General features: G+C 45.9%; 2 protein-coding genes across 2 annotated transcripts in view; both read right to left on the bottom strand.

Moving 5' to 3' along the window:
• The window catches only part of srrm4 (serine/arginine repetitive matrix 4), a gene marked incomplete at its 5' end in the record, with an annotated part of 49,222 nt that extends 36,971 nt beyond the window's left edge, over nucleotides 1-12,251 (bottom strand). The window contains 3 exons of the mRNA XM_079516011.1: nucleotides 6,949-7,113; nucleotides 10,701-10,793; nucleotides 12,211-12,251. Of these exons, the coding sequence (XP_079372137.1) occupies nucleotides 6,949-7,113; nucleotides 10,701-10,793; nucleotides 12,211-12,251 (299 nt within the window). The remainder of the gene's footprint in view (nucleotides 1-6,948; nucleotides 7,114-10,700; nucleotides 10,794-12,210) is intronic.
• A 7,489-nt stretch (nucleotides 12,252-19,740) lies between these two features.
• On the bottom strand, nucleotides 19,741-20,013 carry LOC306933703 (uncharacterized protein; the record flags this gene model as incomplete). Its single annotated transcript, XM_079516013.1, has 1 exon — nucleotides 19,741-20,013. The coding sequence occupies one exon, from the start codon at nucleotides 20,011-20,013 to the stop codon at nucleotides 19,741-19,743; it is 273 nt and encodes a 90-aa protein (XP_079372139.1).
• Between the last annotated feature and the right edge of the window lie 623 nt (nucleotides 20,014-20,636).

Genomic DNA, 20,636 nt, shown 5'->3' on the forward strand with positions numbered 1-20,636 from the left:
GCTGGGTCCCTGGAGCCCATGCTACAGGGACCCCCTGGAACCTCCTCAAGGACCGCTGGGTCCCTGGAGCCCATGCTACAGGGACCCCCTGGAACCTCCTCAAGGACCGCTGGGTCCCTGGAGCCCATGCTACAGGGACCCCCTGGAACCTCCTCAAGGACCGCTGGGTCCCTGGAGCCCATGCTACAGGGACCCCCTGGAACCTCCTCAAGGACCGCTGGGTCCCTGGAGCCCATGCTACAGGGACCCCCTGGAACCTCCTCAAGGACCGCTGGGTCCCTGGAGCCCATGCTACAGGGACCCCCTGGAACCTCCTCAAGGGACCGCTGGGTCCCTGGAGCCCATGCTACAGGGACCCCCTGGAACCTCCTCAAGGGACCGCTGGGTCCCTGGAGCCCATGCTACAGGGACCCCCTGGAACCTCCTCAAGGGACCGCTGGGTCCCTGGAGCCCATGGTATAGGGACCCCTGGAACCTCCTCAAGGACCGCTGGGTCCCTGGAGCCCATGCTATAGGGACCCCCTGGAACCTCCTCAAGGACCGCTGGGTCCCTGGAGCCCATGCTACAGGGACCCCCTGGAACCTCCTCAAGGGACCGCTGGGTCCCTGGAGCTCATGCTACAGGGACCCCCTGGAACCTCCTCAAGGGACCGCTGGGTCCCTGGAGCTCATGCCCACCTATGGTTCTGTATAGGGACCCCCTGGAACCTCCTCAAGGACCGCTGGGTCCCTGGAGCCCATGCTATAGGGACCCCCTGGAACCTCCTCAAGGACCGCTGGGTCCCTGGAGCCCATTGGGCCCACCTATGGTTCTGTATTGTACAAGAACAAGCAGAGCTGACTGAAAACAAAGGGAATTCGTTCACTCAGTCCTGGTAGTGGAATAAAATATTCTCAACATATCACTAGTTCAATCCCCCCTGCGTTGACAATTTGAGCATATGATGTTTTATTATCCACACAACACAAGTAATTGTGACTTATTCGTGGCACTAATGCAATTTCGCCCCAACAAAATACAGACCACACTCTCTCCGGGACACTATAGAGTCAACGCCGTTCACAAAACTAACCAGCGATCAACTGCGCTCCTAATTCTCCCTCTCCTCAGCACCGCATCAAAGGAAACGGGGAAAGAAAGGAAGAGAGAGGGAGAGAGAGAGAGAGAGAGAGAGAGAGAGAGAGGGAGAGAGAGAGAGAGAGAGAGAGAGAGAGAGAGGGAGAGAGAGAGAGAGAGAGAGAGAGAGAGAGAGAAATAAGCTTTTTCCCTCCACGGCTAGAGAGGGAGAGAGGTGTTAATGAGTGACAAAGCTTTCTCATTACTGGGAGAGGGTACTTGGGTCGAGGCAGTCTAATCAGCCCTAATGCATTTCAGTTGCTAATGCTCCCAAACTGCCAACTCCACGGACCGAAAGCCATTTGTTAGAGAGGAGACAGCCTTCTGCATCCAATGAAACAGGCACCTATAGTCTCCAGGGCTACGTGGATGCATTATCATCCAATGAAACAGGCACCTATAGTCTCCAGGGCTACGTGGATGCATTATCATCCAATGAAACAGGCACCTATAGTCTCCAGGGCTACGTGGATGCATTATCATCCAATGAAACAGGCACCTATAGTCTCTAGGGCTACGTGGATGCATTATCATCCAATGAAACAGGCACCTATAGTCTCCAGGGCTACGTGGATGCATTATCATCCAATGAAACAGGCACCTATAGTCTCCAGGGCTACGTGGATGCATTATCATCTAATGAAACAGGCACCTATAGTCTCCAGGGCTACGTGGATGCATTATCATCCAATGAAACAGGCACCTATAGTCTCCAGGGCTACGTGGATGCATTATCATCCAATGAAACAGGCACCTATAGTCTCCAGGGCTACGTGGATGCATTATCATCCAATGAAACATGGGCACCTATAGTCTCCAGGGCTACGTGGATGCATTATCATCCAATGAAACAGGCACCTATAGTCTCCAGGGCTACGTGGATGCATTATCATCCAATGAAACATGGGCACCTATAGTCTCCAGGGCTACGTGGATGCATTATCATCCAATGAAACAGGCACCTATAGTCTCCAGGGCTACGTGGATGCATTATCATCCAATGAAACATGGGCACCTATAGTCTCCAGGGCTACGTGGATGCATTATCATCCAATGAAACAGGCACCTATAGTCTCCAGGGCTACGTGGATGCATTATCATCCAATGAAACAGGCACCTATAGTCTCCAGGGCTACGTGGATGCATTATCATCCAATGAAACAGGCACCTATAGTCTCCAGGGCTACGTGGATGCATTATCATCCAATGAAACAGGCACCTATAGTCTCCAGGGCTACGTGGATGCATTATCATCCAATGAAACAGGCACCTATAGTCTCCAGGGCTACGTGGATGCATTATCATCCAATGAAAAAGGCACCTATAGTCTCCAGGGCTACATGGATGCATTATCATCCAATGAAACATGGGCACCTATAGTCTCCAGGGCTACGTGGATGCATTATCATCCAATGAAACAGGCACCTATAGTCTCCAGGGCTACGTGGATGCATTATCATCCAATGAAACAGGCACCTATAGTCTCCAGGGCTACGTGGATGCATTATCATCCAATGAAACAGGCACCTATAGTCTCCAGGGCTACGTGGATGCATTATCATCCAATGAAACAGGCACCTATAGTCTCCAGGGCTACGTGGATGCATTATCATCCAATGAAGCAGGCACCTATAGTCTCTAGGGCTACGTGGATGCATTATCATGACGGGCGGCACTTTGTCACGGTTTGTTGGTGCGATCGCATCAAAACCATGGGCTGCTGTTTGCTGTGTGGCCGCAGGGTCTGGTCACTTTCAGAGAACTGTAGAGTGTAGACTACAGGGTCTGGTCACTTTCAGAGAACTGTAGAGTGTAGACTACAATATGAAAATGGTTTTAATGCTGTCACATGGTTTGGGCGGGTCATTTTAACGTCTACTCTGGCTCAAAAATAAAGTGCCCCCTTTGGAATAATCTATGCCTCCTGCTGATTTGTGCCTACATACTCATGAAGTATTATTGTGAGTTTGTAGTTTGGCTGTTTTCGCTGCTTATGCGTGACAACAAAGTACAAAATATGGCGTTTCTGCCTGACAGTGTGCCAAGACATGGCACCTCTGGTGTGCCTGTGCACGTGATGTGTGTATGTGCGTGCGTGCGTGCGTGCGTGCGTGCGTGCGTGCGTGCGTGCGTGCGTGCGTGCGTGCGTGCACTGTGTAGGAACAGCTGTAAGTGTCCTGTCTCTCCATGCCGATGTGTTCCGGACCGTCACCATATTTACCAGTGTGTTCTGTTGGCACCGCTGACCCAGATGCCCTGCCAGACCTTCCTCCTCCCTCTGCCAATACATTTTAATCTGCATCACACCGGGTCCAGTTTCCCTGATAATGCTCATTTTAAACCTAATCACTGAAGCCAACGCGAGGCTGCCCAGATGCATAGCAGTCAGAAAGATGTTTCCTGAACATTTCTCTCTCTCTCTCTCTCTCTCTCTCTCTCTCTCTCTCTCTCTCTCTGACACACTCTCTCTCTCTCTCTCTGACTCTCTCTCTCTCTCTCTCTCTCTCTCTGACTCTCTCTCTCTCTCTCTCTCTCTCTCTGACTCTCTCACTCTCTCTCTCTCTCTCTGACACACTCTCTCTCTCTCTCTCTCTGACTCTCTCTCTCTCTCTCTCTCTGACTCTGACTCTCTCACTCTCTCTCTCTCTCTCTGACACACTCTCTCTCTCTCTCTGTCTGACTCTCTCTCTGAATGTCTTTCTTCCTGCTGTAAGAACCCCACTGAGCAATAGTCATCTAATTAGTCTAAAAATGGGTTATCATCGGTCTAAAAATGAAAGTTTTTTAGTGGTCTAAGTTTAGCCTAGACGTTGATTAGAAGTTTGTTAAACGTCTATGTACAGTATAGACCATCTATATATAGACATGCCAAAGCGCCAGCGCTCGCCCAGCAGTCTGCTGTCACCCAGGCACTCGCCCAGCAGTCTGCTGTCACCCAGGAGGATATGTTGATCTGACCCCCCCATGCCAAAGCGCCAGCGCTCGCCCAGCAGTCTGCTGTCACCCAGGTGGATGTGTTGATCTGACCCCCCCATTCCAAAGCGCCAGCGCTCGCCCAGCAGTCTGCTGTCACCCAGGCGGATATGTTGATCTGACACCCCCATTCCAAAGCGCCAGCGCTCGCCCAGCAGTCTGCTGTCACCCAGGCGGATATGTTGATCTGACACCCCCATTCCAAAGCGCCAGCGCTCGCCCAGCAGTCTGCTGTCACCCAGGCACTCGCCCAGCAGTCTGCTGTCACCCAGGTGGATGTGTGCATGCGACCTCGCACTTTAGGGCAATAGTCGCTTCTCGCCCTCAGGCGTCTTACTGGTTTATATATTTATGTGATGTATCACTGCAAAAGTGTGGAATAAAATGTAAAAAAAAAGAATCCAATTTGTTAACCACATGATAACCCTGGCCTCTATTTTTAAGCAAAGTAAAGAAACAAAAAGAACTTCTGACTTGTTAAGCTAAAAAAACCAAAACAGAGTAATGGCAGCAAAGTAAAGTTCATCCAATCATACAAAATATGGTATGTGTGCCGTATTTAGACAGTTTCCTTATGAAAAAAACAAATCTTCAACTTTCTCACCTTAGAATAACAGTTCTGAGGAAAGGCGTTCTATTCAGGGCTTATGAAGAAAGTTGTTTGGTTCAAGGTGTCCATGAAAGACAGGAGCCGACTGACAGCGGGTGCAGAGTTCTTAGCAGCACCTTTGTGTTGCTCCACACTGTTCCTGACCTGATAAGGATGTTTACTACAACGTGGAGATTATTTCACGTTTTTGCAGTCAGAGTTGAGCCCTGCAGGGGTTTTGTGTATTGTTTGTCATCAGCACCTTAACCGCTTCCGTCCGTAGGACGGCTCCACGCGTTCTAGGGAACCCAATCGACACGTACATTGGACGTGTGTACACGTCCTAGCGCATCCTCAATGATATCAGGCGAGGGGAGAATATTCTGAATTTTTCAGTCGGACACTCGGCCACCGTAGAGCGAAGCCTACAGTCATATTAGCTTACCGTTCACTTAGCTGTTAGCACGGCAGAAAGAATGCCTCGTCTCTCCTAATCCAGCTAGGGCGCTCTCCGTGGTTTTGATCTGATGGATATACTACGCACTTCATTTCTGACTTCAACATGCCTCTCGTTCAAAATATGAATGCTTTGGAGCTTCTAGCGATATAATAGACTCGAGACCAAGGTAAGCCAACAAAATATTTCTCTGGTTTTCTTCCGGATTGTTTCCGGGGGGGGGGGGGGGGGGGGGGGTCTTCAGAGTAAAAGCGGCCATGTCTTTCCGGCACCCCAGAGCTCCTATTTTGAAGGCATCGGCACCGATTGTGTTAATCAGAAAGTTACTAAAGCAAAAAAAATTATAAAAAAAAATACAACAAATTAGTAGTTATGTAAAGGAAATCGTGAATTTCCCCCCAAAGTGACTCACTGACAGAAGACATTAGGAGGGAAAGGCCTTATCTGCAACAAGACAATGTGCTTTTCCTTGAAATGATGGAAAAGCATACAAAGGAAATCTGACCATTCTTTTTCAATGTCCCTTTCCCTCCATTTGTCATGTAGACAGCACAATAAGTGCATTGTATGTAGTCATAGCACTTCATAGTATATATGTACAGCATAGTATAGCATATATGTGTAGTTTATATGTATAGTGTCATTATATAGATATGTTCTAAGTATAGTTTGTATGTATAGTGTCATTATATAGATGTGTTCTAGTCACGGTCTTGGCTTGCGCATGTTTCGCGATAAATGCTTTTTTACATATGTGATGTATTCCCATGCTTTTTGTTCTTGCCTATTGTAAGTCGCTCTGGATTAAGAGCGTCTGCTAAATGCCTAAATTGTAAATTGTAAATTGTCACTGCCTGTTTTTGACAGCTACGGCGATGGCGTCATAGCCGCCGTACTTCCGCATAGCGTCACCGTCCTGAAACAGTCGTTGCTTAAAGTCCCTAGTGTTAGAGAGGCAGGGGCTGTAATCCCATAAGAGGGCCCTTTTGGACAAACATAGCGAAAATAGCTGATCTACAAGCTCTCAACGCGTCGCAGCGCGGTGCGTTGAGAGCTTGTAGATCAGCTATTTTCGGGGCGCAACCCAGCACTCTTTAGCTACTGGAGATTTGGTGTAACTAACGACATGGATTTCGAAACAAATTCGTTCAACGCATAAATTCTGCGTTTCAAGTTCAGGAGACTTGGGGAAAAAAAGCAATTCTCCTGAATTCTGCCGTCCGGTATGGCATGGAAAAGGAAATCCATTAGCATTTCTTTCACCATGTAGTAAATGCTGGATTCGTGGTCTGGAAAGGGCAGTTGTTTTACAGACGGATAAAAGGGCAGGGGCTGAAGCCCCCTTTGATGTCTATGGCCTGACTCACACCTTCGCAACAGATTGATGTATAGCTGATGCATGAGACGTATTGACTGATGCAAGCTCACAATGCATTTCCAACGGGAGTCACATGGTTTGACACAACATTTGTGTTGTATGAGGGGCAGTCGAAACACAGCCGAAAGCCGTGCAACACAAATGTTGTGTCAAACCATGCGACTTCCATTGGAAATGCATTGGGGCTAGATGTAAACAAACCCTTTCTTTACATCTAGCATGCATCAATGTTGTATGCTAGATGTAAAGGTGTGAGTCAGGCCTATGTGTGCACGTCGTCCATGAGTGGAGGTGTGAGATGTAAAGGTGTGAGTCAGGCCTATGTGTGCACGTCGTCCATGAGTGGAGGTGTGAGATGTAAAGGTGTGAGTCAGGCCTACAGGTATGTGTGCACGTCGTCCATGAGTGGAGGTGTGAGAGAGAGAGCCACTCACCTCCTGGCGCGCCGACGTCTGCGGTGGTGGTGCCCGCCACGCTTGCGTCCCTTGTTGCCTCTGATGCAGCCGTTCCTGTCCGCAGCAGCGTCCACTCTGGTCTCTGCGGTGTCCGCTGGCTTATCGTCCTCCGTCCCGAGCGTCTGACAGGCCCTCGACTCCGTCCTGTGAGGAGAACAGAGAAGAAGAAACCGGTTAAGCATTTTAAGTTGCATTACAAACCGGGAAAGCATCCGTGTCCTTTTAGATTAAATGGTAAATGGTAAATGGTGCATTTATATAGCGCCTTTATCCAAAGGCACTTTACATAGATTGTGCATCAATTCACCCATTCACACACACATTCATACACCGATGGCAGCGGAAACCATGCAAGGCACCAACCAGCACATCAGGAGCAATTAGGGGTTCAGTGTCTTGCTCAAGGACACTTCGACAGTAACTCTGGGGGAGCCCGGGTTTGAACTGGCAACCTTGCGGTTACCATCCAGGCACTCTACAAGTATTTGTATGTGCCTCGACACGAAAAGTCGGTAGAGCATCTGCGTGCTGGTTGTGGTGGGCCAATCTGGGCCAAATTCGGTGAAAATGAAAGGACTCAGGATGCAGACACAAAAAGTCACTGAAAACGGGTTTTAATCCACAAACTTCAAAATCACACCTGTGTGAACTGAGTGGTGCAAATCCCCCCCCCCCCCCCCCCTCTCTCTCTCTCTCTCTCTCATTAGCAGGCAACAGTGCAGCACTATCTCTCTCTCTCTGTTTCTGGCACAACAGCGCCACTTTTGGTACTCAATACTCATTGGTACTGGTGTTCATTAACGTCACACACAAACACACATAGTCACACACATAGTTGAACGTCACGGACATTGCTGTTCCTTGGAGTGGTTGCACCACTCAAAAACAGGCAAGGGTCAGGCAAAAAATCAAAACAGTAGAATGCAAAGGTCAAAATCCAAAGGCAGTCATCAGTGAGGGCAGAAGTACCGGCAAGGGCTTGGCAAAAATCGTGGTCTAAAGCAAAACAGATATCGGTAAGGCAAAGGCAAGGCTTGAATAGGGCTTGGGTGCTTGGAAGGTCACAAGACAATCTGGCAAGGATTGCAGAGAGACTTAAATACTGTGGGCATGATTGCAGGGGATAGAATGCAGGTGGTTCAGACACACCCACACTCCCACTCAGACTGGGACAAAATGTTAGGGACAAATGTTCGTCTCAGTCCAGCCCTGTGACACCAAGTACTCAGAACCAGATACAAAAAAAGAAAAAAGTAAAGTCAGCACTATCACTTTAAGAATTTATCCAGGATTAAAGGATTTATGTCTCAGCAGGATTTGGAAAAACATGCATTATCTTTAGCAGACTAATAACTAGCAATGTCTTTTAATACAGGTCTCCCCCCATAAAATAAAAAATATCACACCCATGTGAAGTGAGGGGCGCTCTTATCATCGTACATCATCATGACATAACATGTTGATTTGCTCGTCCACACATGACGTAAATTATCCATTCATTGTCAATGGGAATCTAAACCCATTTAGGCCTGACGTCAAAAAAAAACAAAACGTTGGCTCTGAATTAATATATATTCAAAGATTTGTGCCGCATTTTTACGATTTTTCAAAAATAGCAGACCTACAAGCTCGTAGCGCGCCACTCGGTGGCGCGCTATGAGCTTGTAGATCTGCTATTTTTCCAATAGCTAAAGTATAACATAATGCTTAGTTAAAACACCAAAAGGGGTTCCCGTCCAGAATGGGTTAATGTTTGTGTGAGATGAAAATCTACGCTAATAGCTGCATTTAGGAGATGCTAGCACCCCTCAAAAATAAGTAAAGAAAGTAAAAATCACACTCGTGTGAAGTGAGGGGCGCTCTTATAGCATCTTACAACATGTAATGGTGATGTAAAACAAACGGTGTCAAAACAAACAAAATTAAATTCTCTTTATTGTTAATGGGATGTAATGTTTGTGTTTGGGATGTAATGTTTGTGTTAGGGACAAAACAGACATTAATTTATCTTCATTGTCGATGGCGTTTTTAAAAACAAACATTGAACTAAAAACAAACATTAAACCTGTATTTGGAGGGGCTATAGCGCCCCTCAAAAATACAGATTTGCTCGTTCACATATGACGTAAATGGTGCATTTATATAGCGCCTTTATCCAAGGCGCTTTACATAGTGCATTACATTCACCCATTCACACACACATTCATACACCGATTGCAACGGAAGCCATGCAAGGTACCAACCAGCACATCGGGAGCAATTTGGGGTTCAGTGTCTTGCCCAAGGACACTTCGACATGTAGACAGGAGGAGCCGGGATTCGAGCCGCCGACCCATGGATCATTGGACGACCTGCTCTACCTCCTGAGCCACAGTCGCCACAGTCGTAAATTCTCCATTCATTGTCAATGGGAATTTAATGTTTGTGTTGGACACAAATCTACACTAATGTTGACTTTCTAAGCACCACAATAATTATCTGGAGCAAAGTCACAGATCTGTTCTGTTATTTTTAATCAAAGTTATACTATAAGCATTACCTTGCCTTATTATCCTCTTGTTGTTTTATTTATGCTTAATTTCTGTCTAATAATTAATTACACATTCTTCCTTGTGTCTGCTGTCTGATTGTACAGGGAAGATAATCAGACTCAGTGATTAGGTCGTCAACCCTCCCCACACCCCCCCCCCCCCCCAATCACTCTCAGCCGCGAGCAAATTGTCGCTGGTGGAAACCTTGTATGTCCACACATTAGAGGGGTGCTAGAGTCCCTCCTAATAATGCACAGCTTTGTGTCTTTGTTTGTAGCACGGAATGTGATGATTTGATTGGCTGATGTATGATGATAAGAGAATAGTCGACTAGTAAATCCACTAGTCGACCTTGTTGGTACTAGTTGACTAGTTGATAAGAAAAAAAAGGTTTTTTTATTTATTTTTTTCCCGGTTTTATAGGCCTCAAGATCAGGTAGATTATAGTTATAGTCACCATGTACACAGTTTTTAAATGTACAAATATTTATTAAAAAAAAAGTAAACTAGGCAACTAGTCAACTAGTAACATACTGTACATTTTCCAGAAAACTGTTAGGATTTAGAAGAAACCGCCTCAGGTCTTAACCCATTTTGGGGGCGGGAAGGGAACCCCTTTTGGTGTTAGCATTATGTTATGCTTTAGCTATTGAAAAATAGCAGATCTACAAGCTCGTAGCGCGCCACCGAGTGGCGCGCTACGAGCTTGTAGGTCTGCTATTTTTGAAAAATCGAAGAACGAAACATAGCTTTTTCAGAAAACTGTCAGGATGAAGAAGACAACTAGTAAAAATTGACTAGAAGTGAATGCCCTAATGGAGATATGAGTTTTCCGTTTTCAGACGTACATGCAGGAGGATCCGTCTCTGTCTTCTATCTTTCTGGCGCTCGCTCTGCTCTCTCCTCCATCATGCATAACCCATTCTGGACGGGAACCTGTTGTGGTGTTTTAACTAAGCATTATGTTATACTTTAGCTATTGAAAAATAGCAGATCTACAAGCTCGTAGCGCGCCACCGAGTGGCGCGCTACGAGCTTGTAGGTCTGCTATTTTTGAAAAACCGTGAAAATGTGGCACAAATATTTGAATATAACATTCTTTCAGAAGACTTTTTTATTCAATTCGACGTCAGGCCTAAATGGCATAACCAACAGTGCGACTGCATAAAACTAATCATGTAAAGTGGCAGCCGGGTTCACCGTGACATGGCCGCCGCACCGCGCCGCCGCGCCGCACCGCGCCGCACCGGAGAGGTGATCGGCAAGACGGAGACAGCCGGGGAGATGATTAGTCTGATCACAACAACACTGACACCAAGGAATCAGTGGATGTGACAATGCATATCGCCGCTACTCCCTCAACAAGCTTTATACTTGCTTTGCATGATAATAGTAAGAGAAATCTATGAAAATCTGGGAACTAAATCGTTACCAAGAAATTTCTTCACCAATGTGTTTCTAAAGGTGTCTAATAACATGTACTAAAAGTTTGAAATTCAACTCCCGTGGGAAAATTGAGTTATTAGCATAATATGTGACCATACCCATAACATCCTATATAAGGCAAAAAAGTCCAAATTTCATCATTCTTTAAGTAGCATGTGACATATGAAACTAGGGTGATTTCATGATTCTGAATCCATTCCAAGCATTAGTTTTGCACAAAAAACACTCCTTGGGAGGAAACACAAACGTGATGAGGTCGGCACATTTGGTCAAGTGGATATGGCCTAATTTAGCCCAAGGAGTGTTTTTTGTGCAAAACTAACGCTTGGAATGGATTCAGAATCATGAAATCACCCTAGTTTCATATGTCACATGCTACTTAAAGAATGATGAAATTTGGACTTTTTTGCCTTATATAGGATGTTATGGGTATGGTCACATATTATGCTAATAACTCAACTTTCCCACGGGAGTTGAATTTCAAACTTTTAGTACATGTTATTAGACACCTTTAGAAACACATTGGTGAAGAAATTTCTTGGTAACGATTTAGTTCCCAGATTGGTCAAATACCTGATAAAATGCCCTTACTATAATATATGTCCTATTATATAACTTTGTATGATTCTTATGGTCTCGTATTCTAAGTCAGTGGTTCCCAAACTTTTTCATGTCAAGGACCCCCAAATTGACACTAATTAACCCGCGGACCCCCATTTGAAAAGACATGCCAGGGACCCCAATAAGAGAAGGTTTTTATGTCTCTAGCAGTGATTTTCAACCCGTTTAATTTCAAGGCAGCACTGTGTATGTCTTGATCCCGCCTCTAGCTGCCGCTGATTGGCCAGGCCGTTTGGTGGCCGGATCATCAAGTCTGCCTGAGAGTTCCCAGATGGGAGCAGGAGGGGGGAACCCAGTGTACTCTCTGCTGCCCCATCTGGCGGAGTCAGGTTACTTACTTCTAATGAGAGCGCAAAAATTGGACCTCTGGCTCTGCGATGTAAAGTAAAATGACTTCAAAAGTGTTGCTTTCCACTGGTTATTATTGGAGATGCAAATGAAATGTCCCTTGACACTGTGTGAGGACTCTGTGTGAGGTGGTGTTTGTGCCATGTCCTACTCTGCTATGGAGCAGTCTGTGTGAGGAGGTGTTTGTGCCATGTCTTACTCTGCTATGGAGCAGTCTGTGTGAGGAGGTGTTTGTGCCATGTCTTACTCTGCTATGGAGCAGTCTGTGTGAGGAGGTGTTTGTGCCATGTCTTACTCTGCTATGGAGCAGTCTGTGTGAGGAGGTGTTTGTGCCATGTCTTACTCTGCTATGGAGCAGTCTGTGTGAGGAGGTGTTTGTGCCATGTCTTACTCTGCTATGGAGCAGTCTGTGTGAGGAGGTGTTTGTGCCATGTCTTACTCTGCTATGGAGCAGTCTGTGTGAGGAGGTGTTTGTGCCATGTCTTACTCTGCTATGGAGCAGTCTGTGTGAGGAGGTGTTTGTGCCATGTCTTACTCTGTTATGGAGCATACGTTCCACAGAGTCATCTCCTCGACTGCACAGCCACGAGCTTCACACATTTAACGGACAGTTGGCTCGAGTGACGGTTTAATCCCTGAAGCTGCCACTATCCAGCAGTAATTCAAATGGTCGGTACTTTAAACACCAATGTGAACAATATATACAATCAGCTCCACCATGCAAGAACACAAGGCCAAACATTTATTTGAGTGCTTGTTTAAGCGCCCCTTCCCCCATGTTGCCATGTTGGCTCTGAATAACCCATTTAGGCCTGACGTCGAAATTTAAAAAATGTCTTCAAAATCCTGACAGTTTTCTGAAAAAACGTATGTTTCTGTAATCAGTGGTGCTCAATATTTCATGTCAAGGACCCCACAAATTATATGTAATATGCCTCCGCCCCCCATCTGAAAATATGTTGTTCCAGGGACCCCTCAGAAGCAAAGATTTTAGTTAAAATGTTCACTCTGTAATAATATATATTCAAAGTTTGAGGACCATTTTCACGATTTTTCAAAAATAGCAGACCTACAAGCTCATAGCTATGAGCTTGTGGATCTGCTATTTTTCAATAGCTAAAGTATAACATAATGCTTTAAAACACCAAAAAGGGTTCCCGCCCAAAATGGGATAAAGCACTACAGTGAAGAGCGGGTCCCAAAGGGCTTTTTTTGCCAGCCCGTCTTTCTGGTCCTTTGTTATTTTCGCTGTCATCCGGAGAGCTGCGCTTGACGAGAGCTCTAAATGAAATCGATGTCACCACCATCACCGAGATGCACGTAACGTCCCCTTGATCGGGGGGCTCAGCAATTTATAGCCGAAACTTTCCAAGCTATATAAGCACCCAGATTTATCGCAGGCTGTTAAATATCTGTCACACCATCGCCTGTCCTCCTCTCTGAGTCGTCCCCCCCCAACCATATAGGCAGCCCTATTGTAATAGTAATCCATAACCACTTGGGTACAGTACTGTATATAAGCGTCGTTTTGAAGTACAGGACAATACAATGGACAACATGTATGCAAATACACAGTGGCACTTGATGACGAAGAACTGTGTGGATGGACGGGATCTACAGTAGGTGTCCAGAGTACTGACACATATTTAAAAAATCACACCCGTGTGAAGTAAGTGGTGCAACTCCGTGTGGGGGTCCTAGGGGGGGGGTTCCAGACCCACAGGAAAGCACCCAGGGTGCCGGCCCGATTCCGGCGAGCCGCCCCACGTCCGAAACGGTTGAGAAATGACAGAGTTACCGTGTGTGGGTCCCTCCACTGCCACCCACCCAGCCAGCCACCCAACCAGGCACACACATAGTCACTTAAGAAAGTGGTTGCACCACTGCAAAACTCTATAATGTCTCTGCTTTCATCATTCACTACCAAATTGTACCACTTTACACCAAAATTAAAACAAAAACTCTTGTTTTCAGTGCTTACTGTAGGCGGTTATTATAATGTCTTGTTCTGTTGAAAGGTGCAGTCACCATGGTGTGCAAAAGTGCAAAACAATTATTGTAACTCCATCCTGACAAAAACACCACTGTCGAAAGTATAGCAAAAATAGCAGATCTCACTATGGTGAGCTCGTAGAATCGTGGATTGTCTATTTTAGCTATTTTCGGACGTAATCCTTCGAAATCCTGACTGGATTAATTTGTTTACGATGAGGAAGGTAAAAAGAAGTCACGGACTGGGCAGCGATCCATCACTATTCATCCTGGACTGGGGATGATGACATTGTTAATGTTGTCCTCTGAAACGTGCAGCACGCCAATATCTGTGCACACAGACACGCGAGAGGCAAGCATCCTCATCCAAGGCAAAGCTTATTTAAGTGGCAGTGGCAAATTTGTATCTTCACAATTCAAATGTTTGTGTTTTTCCATAAATTAATTAATTTGGCATAAAGTAGCGCAAACTCATCGCTCACTCTCTGCTGATTTCTGATCGTCTGCACCTTTGTTAAATTGACACACACATGTACACACACACACACACTCCTCTCTCTCTGTCGCTCTAAGTAATTAGTCTCATGTCGCGCAGCTGCGCATATAGTTTCTCCCGTCGGATCCTGCCGGGAGCTGCCTATATATGCCATAAAAAGCATAGGTGAGTTCCAGGCTAGGATGTAGAAGACATTTTTAGAATCTGATCTCAGGTCAGAAAGGGTTAAGCCACGGCTCCAATGCTTCCTACAGCAGCACACTTCAGTGAACACGGAACACAGACAATAATATGCAGAACGTAAAGGTCTCATGAAGTGAAATCACATCCTGTAAGCAATGCACACATCAAGGAAAAGCCATTGTGAGGAAGGGCCGCCTTTGGCGCCTTGGATTAGCAGCATAATAGGAGGCTTCCTTCATCTCCCTCAAACTTTTGACCCCTATATTATTATTTTTTTCCCCATTATTATCCTGTGTTGTTTCTACAGTATTTGTTCATGTGCTTCTGTACTGCATGTACAGTACAATACAGTACATTATGTATATATAATTCTGTCATTGAATGCTCAGGGCTATGTCGATGACCCAGCAGAGAGAATGACTCACTTCTCCTGGCGTGCAGGGGCTGCAAAGCTCTGTATACATTCACTTCTCCTGGCGTGCAGGGCTGCAGAGCTCTGTATACATTCACTTCTCCTGGCGTGCAGGAGCTGCAGAGCTCTGTATACATTCACTTCTCCTGGCGTGCAGGGGCTGCAGAGCTTTGTATACATTCACTTCTCCTGGCGTGCAGGAGCTGCAGAGCTCTGTATACATTCACTTCTCCTGGCGTGCAGGGGCTGCAGAGCTTTGTATACATTCACTTCTCCTGGCGTGCAGGGGCTGCAGAGCTCTGTATACATTCACCTCTCCTGGCGCGCAGGGGCTGCAGAGCTCTGTATACATTCACTTCTCCTGGCGCGCAGGGGCTGCAGAGCTCTGTATACAACTATACATTCACTTCTCCTGGCGTGCAGAGGCTGCAGAGCTCTGTATACATTCACTTCTCCTGGCGTGCAGGGGCTGCAGAGCTCTGTATACATTCACGTCCCCTCACTGACCTCCACCGCTGGGAGACCCTCGAGACGTACTGGGCCCTCCATGGCAGGCGACCTTGCCAGTGATCAGTGAGCAGTGATCTCGTATAGCATCAGATATAAATCTAAATAAACGAATAAAGCTACTTTTTAATTTGCACGCACCGAGCAATCTAACCGACCATCTGCCTCCTCGTCTGCTGAGCGTCCATCGTCCAGATGAGATTGTTCACAAAACACATAATCGCTGCTGACCGCCGGAGAGCCACAGGAGGACCGTCCGGCAGCGTACCGTTTAATTGTCCACACCCCATTTAGCACCGTCCCTACACTCTCTGGCCAGAAGCCACGTTTATACTCTACGTTGTACTAGTGTACCCTGGTGTCGCATGCCAAGAGGAACTGATCTACAAGCTCTACGTTGTACTAGTGTACCCTGGTGTCGCATGCCAAGAGGAACTGATCTACAAGCTCTACGTTGTACTAGTGTACCCTGGTGTCGCATGCCAAGAGGAAGTGATCTACAAGCTCTACATTGTACTAGTGTACCCTGGTGTCGCATGCCAAGAGGAACTGATCTACAAGCTCTCCACGTGTGAGGCCAACCTATTTTGAACTTGTGGAACTTGCTATTTTTCGGGGGAGCTGGGCGCCGCATGTCGTACAAACGGTGGCGGTGCATAAATTAAGCATTAGGGCGCCTGCCAGGTGCCGCGGCCAATGTTAGGAGGGCAGGCTTAACAACATCTGACACGACGCAGCAGGTGTGCAGGGAGGGAGCGCCACTCAGTCACCCATTAAACCGAACCACTGAAACAATGCACATTATCTAAATGTGCACTGGGAACACGGCGAGACTGCCCATTAACATTGATTACACTCTCTGTACACTTTGTACTTATTACAACCCAGTCTAGGGCAACCACACAAACACTGAGGGAAAAAGACAGAACACAGGAATATACACATTATGACCCACAGGGCCATAACACCTCCCCCCTAAGATCAAACATTTAACCCCTAACAAAACAACGGAAATCAAAATACAAAGTTGACATCAAAAGAGGTCACCCACCCCTACATACCGAATACATCTAGATCACATCACAAGCTATTATTTTATTTTTGAGTGGTGTAAACCACTCCTACAACTGGCTTTGTTAGTCTGTCTGTCTGTCTGTCTGTCTGTCTGTCTGTCTGTGCAGAAAAAATGAGCATGGTTGCTACGGTCACCCAGTTCACACGGGTGTGATTTTTTTAATACAAAAAATATATATAAAAACTGACAACAGGCAGCTTTATAGGTGAGCCTGGTCAGAGGAGCCAATCACCAGCATGGTTCACCTGGTAGTTAGCCAATCACATTCATACACCACTCAGTCTACTCACACAAGCTGGCAACCACTCACTCAATCACTGCTCATCACACATTCACCCCAGCTGGTCCTCTATCAGTCACTCCTCACTCATTCACCCCAGCTGGTCCTCTATCAGTCACTCCTCACACATTCACCCCAGCTGGTCCTCTATCAGTCACTCCTCACTCATTCACCCCAGCTGGTCCTCTATCAGTCACTCCTCACTCATTCACCCCAGCTGGTCCTCTATCAGTCACTCCTCACTCATTCACACAAACACTGAGGGAAAAAGACAGAGCACCACAGGGATATACACATTATGACCCACAGGGCCATAACAGTACTATAGCTACCCCACCCAGTTACATTCAACAGTTCACCCCCTAATTAATCCTTTTCCTATCAATCACTATTATACAACAGGTCGTTTCGAGGAAGCAATCTGATTGGTTGAAACAGCCTTCTAGCCGTGGTTCAAACGAGCACCACTCCACACCTAATCAAAACAAAGAATTCAGCTGCTCTGTTCTCCCAGAGTGCTAGCAAACTCGGTGGCTATAGGCTAGCTACTTTCTTGGGACATTTGTGGCCGTATAGTGACTACATCTGTCATTTTAAAAAATATGTTTTTTCAGTGATTTCCTTAGTTTTAAGGGTAACTGTTGTATACTGTCTGCGTTGCTTTCGGAAGTCGCCCTGCGGGGTCGTTCCTGCAGCATCGCAGGCGTGCATTAATGACGTTAAACCACCCCCTCTCATGTGATATTGCTTAAATATAACCCCAGTGCAGTCCTCATCAAACATTCCAATATATTCGATTAATAATAACCCCCCCCCCCCCCCTGTGAACTGAGTGGTGCAGTGACGTCACACACTAACCATAGCAACCATGCTCACCTGTGCGTGGGGCCACGTACAGGTACATACATACACGGGTACAAACAAAGCTTGTTGTTGGAGTGGTTTGCACCACTCAAAAAAAAGAAATAGTACTCTCAAGTACAGATACTCGACACATTTACTTAAGTGAAGCAGTACTCAGGTAAATATATTCCGTTACTGTCCACCACTGTAACAGCACATCATTATATTGTACAGTGGTAGTCGCAGTGTAATGGGAGGCGTTGTGACTGCATGGTGTCGGAGCTCAGCAACTGTTCTGGTCTGGCTGTGGAAACTGTTCCTTCATTCACTATCTAATACTGCAGTGTCATGGTCTGTTCTGGTCTGGCTGTGGAAACTGTTCCTTCATTCACTATCTAATACTGCAGTGTCATGGTCTGTATGGTCTGGTCTGGCTGTGGAAACTGTTCCTTCATTCACTATCTAATACTGCAGTGTCATGGTCTGTTCTGGTCTGGCTGTGGAAACTGTTCCTTCATTCACTATCTAATACTGCAGTGTCATGGTCTGTATGGTCTGGTCTGGCTGTGGAAACTGTTCCTTCATTCACTATCTAATACTGCAGTGTCATGGTCTGTTCTGGTCTGGCTGTGGAAACTGTTCGTTCATCCACTATCTAATACTGCAGTGTCATGGTCTGTATATATTTATGGCAAAGATTGTTTTGGGAGTCCCGTAACAATTTGAAATCAAATCTAAGAGATAAAGAACAAACAAAACTAATTTAGGCTACACATCTTCACCTAATTATGCCCTGTCTGTCTGTCTGTCTGTCTGTCTGTCTGTCTGTCTGTCTGTCTGTCTGTCTGTCTGTCTGTCTGTCTGCCTGCCTGTCTGTCTGTCTGTCTGTCTGACTGTCTGTCTGTCTGTCTGCCTGCCTGCCTGCCTGCAGCTAATCTCAACTAAATCTAAACTGCTTGGTGGATCAATTTCGGAAAAAAATTCAAATCATTGAATGACAACTAGGTCATTTTACAATCATGCTCCCTCTGAGGCTACAGACCAGTTCAAATTGTCTGTCTTCAATCAACAAAAGATTAACTGAAATTAAAATTAAAATTGGGTCTTAACAAAAAATGAATAACAAAACAAAACAAGCTAAAAAGCTTTACAAAAATAAGCAAGTCTATGTAATCTATCTTAAAATTGTTTAGCCATGCCAGTTTTAACTGCAGGGAATACATTTTTGATGGTACCATTTTGTTTTTTTACTTAATTTTTATGACATTTTAGAATCTCGCCCCTGACAAATACAGTCTTGTGGTCTTACGAAGAGGCTGGCTTCTGAATAAGGCCTGTATAGGAGGAAGTGGTAATTAGGGTTCCGAAGGGGACGAAGACCCCCTATTGTTTTTGTACCAAAACAGTTTTTTCTTCTTCTACAAAAAAATAAGTCCCCAACCAGCTATTTAAAGCGCTCATTTGTTAATTGCGTGGTCCTCAGTGTTTCTATGGCTTATTGTACTATATATTGCCTATAGCTATTTTTGCTTTGGGTCCCATTTTTACAGTGTTTGGTATGACCCGGCCGGGGATCGAACCCCCGACCTCCCAGTTTCAGGGCGGACACTCTAACCACAATTAAGGCCACTGTCTGGTTTACTAGTAAACCCACTTTATGAACAAATTTAACTAAACGGCTGTGGCTCAGGAGGTAGAGCAGGTCGTCCAATGATCCCTGGGGTGGCGGTTTGAATCCCGGCTGCCCTCCTGTCCACATGTCGAAGTGTCCTTGGGCAAGACACTGAACCCCACCTTGCCTCCAATGAGTCGGTCGGTGTGAGCTCGCCACCATTGGTGTGTGAATGTGGGAAGTGAGGACGCTGGCGTCGACTGTTCGCCGCTTCACCTCCCAATGTATGGATGAATGAACCATTGTAAAGCACTTTGAGCACTTGGAAAAGCGCTATAAAAAGGCAATTCAAACTGAAATGAAAACTTCAAATAGACAAAATGAAGGTGGTCTTTTTGGTTCATCGTCACCACCCAGAACTTTTACTACATTCCATATTTGGCCTTCAGCTCGTCCACCAGCGCCACGTACTCGTTCGTGGCGTCCTCTTGGCTCTTCCCCCTCTGCTTCCCCCAGGCGCCCCACTTGGCCTTCCCGGCGGGGTCCCCCCCACTGCCGGGGTCCTCTGTGTCGACGTCCCCCGCGGTGACCTGTTTGAACAGAGCGTAGACTCTGAGCATCTCCTCGTTCTCGGGCTTAGCCATCAGCTGCTTCACCTCCACGGCCGCCGCGTCAAACCTAGCCTTAATGTCAGACATGATAGCACGCTGTAGAGTATTATCCTTAAGCTCTAGCCAAAAGGTTCGACTTATATACAGCTGCAGATGTGTTCATCGCAACGTATCGATGATGTATTATATGCTCTAGTCTAGAGCAACATGCCGTACATGGAGAGGCTGCTGAAAAAAACCTAACATTGTGTAGTACATGTTATTTAAACATTATGTTATAATTTAGCTATTGAAAAAATGCTATTTTTGAAAAATCGTGAAAATGTGGAATATACGTTAACGTTTTTAACTCAAATCTTTGCTTCTGGGGGAGGTCCCTGGAACAACATATTTTTAGATGGGGTTCAGCGGCCTCTTACATAAAAATTGTGGGTTCCTTGACATGAAATATTGAGCACCACTGATATAGAAACATAAGTATTTCAGAAAATTGTCAGGATTTAGAAGACATTTTTTAAATTTCGACGTCAGGCCAAAATGGGTTAATATACGGCACTGAGTCTCAACATCTAATACGATGAGTCCAAATGGACACGTATTGGTCTTTAACTCTGAGAGTGTACAAATGGAACTGAATCTACACTATACAATTTACATAGAAATAATGTGCATTGGTTCCATTCATACTCTCAGAGTACAGACCCGTATAA

The sequence above is a fragment of the Electrona antarctica genome (assembly GCF_951216825.1).
Source record: "Electrona antarctica genome assembly, chromosome: 12".
NCBI classification, from domain to species: Eukaryota; Metazoa; Chordata; class Actinopteri; order Myctophiformes; family Myctophidae; genus Electrona; species Electrona antarctica.